The sequence below is a fragment of the Olea europaea genome, chromosome 14 (assembly GCF_002742605.1).
Source record: "Olea europaea var. sylvestris chromosome 14, O_europaea_v1, whole genome shotgun sequence".
Taxonomy (NCBI): domain Eukaryota; kingdom Viridiplantae; phylum Streptophyta; class Magnoliopsida; order Lamiales; family Oleaceae; genus Olea; species Olea europaea.
In genome coordinates, this window is record NC_036250.1 from 10,019,746 (window position 1) to 10,029,476 (window position 9,731).

Sequence of the window (9,731 nt, forward strand, 5' to 3'; positions counted from 1 at the left end):
TCCGATAAATAAAAGTACATTCCAACTTAATGGAATAAGGTGACAATAACCTCACTGTCACGTGCCATAGAGACATGACACTCTAGATTAGGATAAGGGGCATGGAGGATGTATAAACAGGTGAAGTAGACAACACTTTTGAACTTGCCGTGAGAAAAAGATATATCATCATGTTCGTTTAATAAGATCCCAAATCCCAAAGTAGACGATTGACTATATACATTTATATTTGATGATTGCTAAATACAGAACCGTAAGAAAGAAGTTGAACAACTAAACAGCACCCTAGCAAACAAGAAAATAATTGCATGGTAACTGTTTGGGAAGGAAAAATTTCTTCCACAAGCAGCAAATAAAAAATTTAAAATGAGCCTTCCCCGAGATAGTCAAGAAAGTTTTGAACATCTCCTGTATGCACAATAAGAATCTGGAAACTGACAGATAGTCGATAGTCCAATAAGAGGATGAGAGTCGAACTCGGAAGGAAAGAATCCGGTGGAAGAGCATTCGTCACCAAGCGGAGTGCATGAAGTGCTCTATCTGGGGAGAATAATGCTATATATCATCAGTAATGATCATCAATAGTCTAAGTGATAGCGGGCCCTTGATTCGTTGTCCAATTGCCAAACTGCCACCTAGACTGATGATGATGATGACTGATGGTAGATGGCATTACTCGTCTGGGGAACATCTAGCCGTATTTTTTTGGGGTCACTTAGTTTTTCCTTTTTTCCTCCTTCGCTCTTTTCATTTTTTGTGCCCATGGAAGGAAAAAGAATTAATCTGCGTAAGAATGAAAGAATCTTTCAGGTCTTATGCATTCCCTGTTGGCTTTTTACTAGAAGAGGACAATGCAACTAGATAATGATAATTAATTTATTTTATTACCTCAAAAGAATTTCTTAAATCCGCTGGCCAAAATTGTAAGGAGAAGCCGAGCCCAAAGATGCTGGCAGTGGTCGCTTCACAAAGGGATGATCCAAGAGCAGAGATGCTGTCGGACGTGCACTTGCATCAACTTGTAGACATTTAAGGATAAAATCACGTGCATCGCTGGAAAGAGAAATGGGAATCGGTGGTAACTCACCCCTTCCTATCCTATATAGCGCCTGCATCTGTTAATCAGGGAGAATGCACTGTCATGCTCCAAAACAACAATGTACAGTTACCTATCTACTTGAGCCCCTATTTGACATCTAATGAATTTTTTGGGGAAAACTCTAGATTAGGATAAGGGGCATGGAAGATGTATAAACAGGAGAAGTAGACAACACTTTTGAACTTGCCGTGAAAAAAAGATATATCATCATGTTCGTTTAATAAGATCCCAAATCCCAAAGTAGACGATTGACTATATACATTTATATTTGATGATTGCTAAATACAGAACCGTAGGAAAGAAGTTGAACAACTAAACAGCACCCTAGCAAACAAGAAAATAATTGCATGGTAACTGTTTGGGAAGGAAAAATTTCTTCCACAAGCAGCAAATAAAAAATTTAAAATGAGCCTTCCCCGAGATAGTCAAGAAAGTTTTGAACATCTCCTGTATGCACAATAAGAATCTGGAAACTGACAGATAGTCGATAGTCCAATAAGAGGATGAGAGTCGAACTCGGAAGGAAAGAATCCGGTGGAAGAGCATTCGTCACCAAGCGGAGTGCATGAAGTGCTCTATCTGGGGAGAATAATGCTATATATCATCAGTAATGATCATCAATAGTCTAAGTGATAGCGGGCCCTTGATTCGTTGTCCAATTGCCAAACTGCCACCTAGACTGATGATGATGATGACTGATGGTAGATGGCATTACTCGTCTGGGGAACATCTAGCCGTATTTTTTTGGGGTCACTTAGTTTTTCCTTTTTTCCTCCTTCGCTCTTTTCATTTTTTGTGCCCATGGAAGGAAAAAGAATTAATCTGCGTAAGAATGAAAGAATCTTTCAGGTCTTATGCATTCCCTGTTGGCTTTTTACTAGAAGAGGACAATGCAACTAGATAATGATAATTAATTTATTTTATTACCTCAAAAGAATTTCTTAAATCCGCTGGCCAAAATTGTAAGGAGAAGCCGAGCCCAAAGATGCTGGCAGTGGTCGCTTCACAAAGGGATGATCCAAGAGCAGAGATGCTGTCGGACGTGCACTTGCATCAACTTGTAGACATTTAAGGATAAAATCACGGGCATCGCTGGAAAGAGAAATGGGAATCGGTGGTAACTCACCCCTTCCTATCCTATATAGCGCCTGCATCTGTTAATCAGGGAGAATGCACTGTCATGCTCCAAAACAACAATGTACAGTTACCTATCTACTTGAGCCCCTATTTGACATCTAATGAATTTTTTGGGGAAAACGAGTTTTGGGGTAGAGATTTTTTGAAGAATGAGTGGTTAAAAGGTAGGAAAAAATTTTGGGTTTACAATTTACTTTGTAAATGTGGCTGAAAATGAATTTGAGGAAGAAAGAGTTTTGATTTAGGGCTTGTTTGAGCCACATTATTTTCAAAAAAATACATTCTTAAACAGTGATTTAACATCATTTCAACCATACATTCTTCAATAAAATAATGTACACACACATCTAAAACTTTTTCTTATTTTTTAACCACATATTTCTCATTGATTTGACATTAATAATGCATTTTTTTCCTAGAATGTGGCTCAAACATGCTTTTAATGTATGTCATACAGGGGCCGAGTAATATCCACCCAACAAAATTAAATATCATCTCTATTTCTGGTTCCCAAAAATTACATTCCCTTGGCTGATAGCATAAGAAAAATCATATTAATGAGGAGATATCTTCATATTTCTGTCATCTCTTTCATTGTTATAATCTATCTTTCAACATGACAGCATATTGATATTTTGACAATGAAATAGCCAACGCAGTACTGGTAAGAATGAACAGACAAAGTTTCTACTTGAGGAAGAGGCAGATATTTCCATTATTTTACCATCATTGTGAGTTATATAAATACAATGTTTAGTATATCTTATATATGATCCGAGTCTTTAAGCGGTCCTAAACTATTCAGAGATTCAAGGATTGTACTTTCAGTTCTAGATTAACCAGAATAATTCTAAATAAAGTTTCGTTTATATATTTCTATTAGGAATTATGGATATGCTAACAAAAAAAGAAAGCGATTGTTTAAGAAAAATCCTAAGAACATGTTTAGGAAGTGTTTATAAACGGTTTAAATTATAAATAGATAATATGAGTGGTGGATAAATAGCTAGTATATGTGGGTCTTTGAAAAGTGCGGATAAAAGTGCCAGTTTATAAAAATGAAACAAATGTAGGCTAAATTTATTATATAATTATCGGCAAGCATTATGACCTGTAGCGATTCAAAAGTTATGATTTTTTCTTTAATATGACAAAGAAGTATCTACAAGCCTCTGGGCTCTAGTTTTAAGGAAATCCAGAACAAAACTGCTTTACTTACAGGTTCCATAATGGAGTATGGAAAACATCGGGTTAGCATCTCCAAGACAGTGCACCCAAGGCTCCATATATCTGCTGCTAGCCCATATCCCAGGCTCTTAACCACCTACAGCAACATAGATTGATAATGAGCAAAACACAACAGGAAATGTTGCAGATAAAATCTCATCTCCCTTTGACCTTGGCACATTAAAAGGAAGAGGGAAATAATTGAATCCAAGAAATCAATTTACAAGTTAGTATCATGAACATATCTGCCTTTGGCACATATGTTACAAGTTAGTATCATGAACATATCAACTAGTCAGGCTACTTAAATGTTAAGAAAAGAGGGTCAAGGTAAACCTCAGGAGCCATCCAGAAAGGAGTCCCCTTGCAAGACTTCACATCATTCAACTTTGTGGCCTGCACAATGAATCAACTAACAAAATTATTTGTCATAACAACAATCGCAGTAAAATATTGCCAAGCAAAGTAAGAGGGCATTTTTATTTTGAAAAGGAGAAAAAAGATGGGATAATTAGAGACTGCAACCTTCGCAAGGCCAAAATCTGCAAGTTTCACCAAGCCATTTGCATCCACCAATATATTTGCACACTTAATATCTCTGAAACAAGAGTGGTAAATAAGTGAGATCTTAGTGTTACAGAATCAGCTGGCATAAATGAAGCACGTCGAAACATTTGCACTTTAATTTTTTTAAAGCATGAATGAGGAAAAGGAGAAAGAGAAGGAATGAGGAAGAGGAGAAAGAGAAGGATAGCTTGAAATTGCATATGTTACTGATAATCAAATGAACTTTCTTTCTTCGTCACCCACTCACCTAACGTCCTTTTTTTGGTTCTCTTGCCTGTTAAGTTTACAGTGCAGCCTAAAATAAAGTATTCCAGAATAGACAGACATTATTAATCAAAAACAGAGTCCTCACCCCAAATTTTAGTTTTCTAATAAAAAAATCTCTGACAAATGCTTTTGTAATATTAGCTTCCAATTTCCTGGAGACGGTTCAATTAACCATAAAATTCTAAGAAGCCTTGCTTGAAAAATATAAAACAAAATGACAACCTGTTTTAAGGAACACTTTCAAGTATATGATACTAGCCAATTTCAATATGAACCGCTTAAATGAAAGGACATAATTTGATCACTTGTCAAGAAAATTTAGAAGTGAAACATTTTAGAAAACCTTGTGGTATAATTTTTTTCACTACTATCAACTAGCAATTTGGAACAACAATCATGCTACATAGACATAATGGCTGACATAATACTTGACATAATGTCATGTGGTTACCTATCACTGGATTGTTTGAAATACAATCAATTTTTTCAACTAATCATATCTTGCCAACATTTATTATGTCAACCATTATGTCACATATTTTCTAGCAAAGTAGCATTATTCTTGGAACAATATAAGCATGTTGGACAAAGCCCCCAGAAAAAGTAAACTTCCATGCTCAGCTAGACATGTTTGAAGCTTTAAAATAAAAAACTTTTTTAGAATTTTTTAACAGAAGAGTGTTCCCTTACTTTTGTAAGAGTAACTTTCTTAAGTTTTATCAAAACATGCTCATAGCTGGTGACTCTTACCAAGGTGAGAGAAAGAATCTACAAATTGGTTGATCCTACTTCAGTTTCTTAATCCAGACAACAGAATGCATACTATAAAAACCGCTACAGATTCGCATGCATAGGATTATTGATCTTATGTAAATTACATTCTCCTACAATATTGCAGAACAAGAAGGAAATAATACAGGTTGATCTCTAGTGAATATGCTTGATGTAAGTAAAAAAAGCGACTGTAAGAAATTTTCAGCCCCCGTTTGAGCCACATTATTATAAAAATAAGAATGAAAACTATAGTCGTTATGGGTCTCACACAAGAGACAAAAAATCAAATATAGTGACTTGATGTGATGGATAACGGTCATATTTTTCATTTTAATGAGAAAATAATGGGGCTCAAACAGGGCCTAAATATCAAAAAATAATGGGATGTTGATGAAGATTTGAAGTGAATACAAGATGTACACAAATGTGTAGTCATCCTCAGCCCCTAAGGAATGGTTAATGAGAAGTGTAACTGCAACTCTGCAAATACTCAAAACTCAATTGAAATATACAACACATGAATGGGTAAAAAAATTATGATTTAATATATAAATATCTTTTAAAACATAACCAATTTTTTTGGAACAAAGCAATAAATCACTAAAACCAGAAGCACAGAGTTGTTTGGTTCAATCACCTGTGGACCACATTTTTGTCATGCAAATACTTCAAGCCATGTAAAATCTGTCTAGTATATGCAGAGACCTGCGAATCTCGGAGGTTATACTTCTGGTAAAGGCTCAGAAGGGATCCTTTAGTAACCAGCTCAAGGAAGATGTAAAGATGTGATTCAACCTGCGAAATAAAAAATATGACTTTCAGCACTTTAATCTTGATGTGAGGAAAAAAATTCAATCAAATTTTGAAACGGTGTATATACTCAAGGAAAATTAAGATGTTATTGAAAGACTGAAGGGGAAAAAAAGAGAGAAAAAGTTAAGCTCGGTAGAAGATTCCATCTCAGTGAGCTTCAATTTTGTCAACATTTTTCAAATAGTGGACAACACAAGAAGTTCTCTATATCTTGTACTTCAATTTCTACCATCTCTGCGAATAAAAATCCAAGCATCTTGCAAAAGGAAAAGGAAAGAATCTTGTAACAGTGATGCCGAAATTGAAGAAACAAATATTAGCTGAAAACAGACGCTAAAAGCAAGAAATGCTCATCCTCCACCCTCCACCTGAAAAATATAATGATTATAATAGAGAACATGTACAGTTAATTTGCAAAAAGGGTATACCTTCTCCGTGCCGTAATACTGGACAATATTCTCATGTTCAAACTGACTTAGAAGAGCAATTTCCTGAATGGGCAAGAAGAAAACATATAGTAAAGAAACGAGTTGGAGGAAAGGTGGAGAGTTTTACAGCAAATAATTATCAGATCCATTGAGAGAATGAATCTAGAAGTAGGTGAGAAGTCAAGTGAACAATTAAACAAAGCACTGGCAGCTAAACCTGTTCAAGTTGGATGATCCTTTGTTTTCCTTCATCCCCTTGGTCAAGCAAAGATACTTCCTTCACAGCAAAAAAGAATCCATCGCTGCAGAAAAAGCAGGTATATATATTAAGAAAAAATTAGTATATTATCGCAAAAAGAATTCATCTGTATTTGTGGTACTCTAAACAAGTGCAAAGTTTTTTAACAGTGTTCTTTCATAACAGAGAGAATTGTGCAACGATATTACAGGATAAATGAACTTTTTTTTCACTCGATTGTTGTTGAAAGGTTCTTTATCTAAATTTTAGTTTTTTTCAAGACCAAGCTTTGGGTCTTTTACCACAAATAAACGGGGAAAAAAATCCATTGTAGACAATTACATTTGAAAGATTTGTTGTCTGAACAAATAATTCTCTAAAAGCAACCATTATCTGGCAGCAGTTGGAATCTATTGAACCACTAGAGTGGCTCTTTATCTGCCTTTATCGGGAAGAAGGGCAATCCATTGCAAGGAAAGGAAATCTTTCAAGCTACAAACTTTTCTTTCTTAATTGATGAAGAATTTAGAATTTTACTGAAAACTAGAACATCAGATTAACAGAATCCATAGTTTCATTATTTGATGAACAATTCTATAGATTTTTTGCTGTCAAAATAAATAAGAAATAGGAGTTCAAAATTTTAGAAATAAAATTCAAAACCCGGTTGTTATAAATACGGGTCCATGCTCAACAATTTCATTGCAACTTAGCACCCAGGAAAAAAGGTGAAAAGAAGTGGCACTTACCCGGTAATTCCTTCATAAACAGACCCAAATGATCCACGACCCAACAGATCCCCTTTCTGCCAGTCCACAATAATGCGGCTAAACTTCTCATTGGGTGAAACATAGGATGCAGGCTCGGTAGTCGTACTCGATGAATCATCATCATTTGAAGTTGTGGTAAATGAACATGACCCAGATATCACACCAATATCCTCTCTCATCATTATCTTTCTCTTCCTCATAAATTTTTCCTCATCGTCATCCCTCATCCCACCAGCTACTTCAGTCTCTTGCTCGTCATCCTCTGAACAAAACCTTCTTTCAAACCTCAAAAAGCTTTTATCACTGTCTGGTGCTAATGATTTCAAAATATCCCAAGTTGAGCACTCATTATCGATCACGGGCAATGATATTGAAGGCGGCGGTGCCAGAACTGGTGGCCGCACACCCTTAATACCATTTCTACATATTTCCCCCAAATTAACACTTGCATTATTGCTGTAAACTAGATTACTTATTCTTGCACTATTCTCTAGCCTCTTTGATAGTTCACATAGACCATCATCATCACCTCTGCTAATAATACTAAGATTACTACCATTACTGCTATTCGAAAATCTTAAATCCTCGAAATCATTACACTCGATTTTGTGATTAATTACCTCAACAACCTTATTACAACTGGGAACTGAAATATCAATTACATTACTAATACTGTCCTCGGTTTTCTTATTCCTTAAATTCAAAGTACCACCACCGCCGGAAATTTCAAGAACACTACCATTACTATCCTCAATTTTCTGACCAATTAGACAAGGAGCATCAGAGGATCTGACCTTCATAGCCTCGTATTCTGCAAGAGGTATCCCAAAATCCTCAATTCCAGAAAATCCCAGCGTTTCACAGATAAATTCGAACTGCCCATCAATCCCTTCGATTCGTAAGCTCGTTTGGCCGCCGTAGAAATCCCGCGACCGCCCTCGTAAAGATTCCTCAGACGAACACGATGCCGATAATTCTGAAGTCCAGGGAGTTGACGGAATGTATTCATAGTCAATGTTTTTCACAGCGTTAAGCCGCTCGAGTCTCGGAATCGGCTTCGCAGCTAAGCGGCTTGGAGTGGAACTTGAGCTAGAACTGGAGCGAGATTTCGAGCGGGTTTTGCGACGCTCAGAACTACGTATGAAGATTTTTGGTATGCGATGCATTGTGATGATTGAGAGTCAAATCCATGAATTGAAACAAGAATTCCAAGCTTATTTTAAGTAAAAAAATATTGTTACATCAGAAAATTCATACCTCTTTTTCCCCAGTTGGAATTCTATTACATGGTTTTGTAGTTCGTTGGATTAAGGTTGAAGGGTTTACGAAATTCGCGCTTCTGTGTGTGTATTATTGGGGAAATTTAGTGAGAGAGAATTGGGGGAAATGAAAAAGTAGTGGTAAAGAAGAGGCGTCTGAGGAGAAAACGCGGTGCCATGTTGGATTGGCGACTAGACTGGATGTCTTATATGGCGACTTTCGTTTTTTCTTTCCTTTTTTTTTTACCCCCTTTTACCTCATATAATAGAATAATGTTATTTACAATTACTCATCATTACAATCGTCCTACGTAGAATATATGTAATGATTAGTGATTTGATATATAAGACTAAAAAATTATCATATTAATACATTAAATCACAATCCACCATGTAGGATGACGAGCGGGACGACCACCGCAATAAACAACTATAAATAACATTACTCTATCTCATAATATCGAAATAATGTCCCAACATAAATAGTATTTGGTATGGTCAAGATGAAGGATTATAACGTGCTCTCTTATTAGTCGTAGCTTTTTAAAAAGTTACACGAGTTGACAAGAACGTTTATTTTGAAAGTTTTGATTTATAAAACGTACCCTAAAAATTATTGAGAATTTACTTCAGATGCATTTTCTGAGATTCTTAAGCTTTGCTACATTCGAGAAAGAAGTGTTCTCTGTTCATTGAGTTAAAATATTCAAATTTTTTTATTATAAACTTGACTCCGTACCCTTTTTACTTCAAACATGAACTCGTTTCTCATAACTCAATAACTACTATCATTATGCCACATATTCAATGCAAGAATATGTTCAAAAATATGTTCAACGTTAAACTAAATATAAAGTGCAATGATCACGATGAATCAAAATCAATTTTGATGGTCATAATGACACTAAATATATAGTATATTGGCCATGGGTAGATTTAACACATTTTTATATGGTTTCGAGCATTTACCGATTTCTAGCATTTATGATGAATCAATGTTTGGTAAATTGTAGTAGCAATTTTCAAGAGGCAAGAGTACCTCTCATGGGAGCTACGTGATGCGACCGTAGAATGAGGGATCACCACCTCATCGGGTGGTCCACCTTCATGAGGTGACCACCTCAAGACTTGGGGTGATATACCACCCCACCA

The 9,731-nt window shown here is 35.8% G+C and overlaps 1 protein-coding gene and 1 long non-coding RNA gene across 3 annotated transcripts; both read right to left on the reverse strand.

Annotated features, from left to right (window-relative positions):
- Positions 1 to 202: 202 nt before the first annotated feature.
- LOC111409101 lies at positions 203 to 1,216 on the reverse strand. Its single transcript, XR_002705423.1, has 2 exons — positions 889 to 1,216; positions 203 to 783 (listed from the first exon to the last, which is right to left on the reverse strand). It is a non-coding gene; the product is annotated as an uncharacterized LOC111409101 (long non-coding RNA).
- Positions 1,217 to 1,288: 72 nt separating this feature from the next.
- Positions 1,289 to 8,785, reverse strand: LOC111409102 (mitogen-activated protein kinase kinase kinase 1-like). Of its 2 annotated transcripts, XM_023039027.1 has the most exons (10): positions 7,300 to 8,785; positions 6,530 to 6,614; positions 6,313 to 6,375; positions 6,114 to 6,140; positions 5,709 to 5,866; positions 3,989 to 4,061; positions 3,800 to 3,859; positions 3,456 to 3,560; positions 2,027 to 2,253; positions 1,289 to 1,921 (listed from the first exon to the last, which is right to left on the reverse strand). In XM_023039027.1, exons 1-9 carry the CDS (start codon positions 8,484 to 8,486, stop codon positions 2,041 to 2,043), a joined length of 1,971 nt encoding a protein of 656 aa, XP_022894795.1. In that variant the 5' UTR covers positions 8,487 to 8,785; the 3' UTR covers positions 1,289 to 1,921; positions 2,027 to 2,040. The 2 variants fall into 2 exon arrangements, with proteins under 2 accessions (XP_022894795.1, XP_022894796.1); XM_023039028.1 differs by lacking the exon at positions 6,114 to 6,140 and having other exon boundaries at positions 7,300 to 8,784.
- Between the last annotated feature and the right edge of the window lie 946 nt (positions 8,786 to 9,731).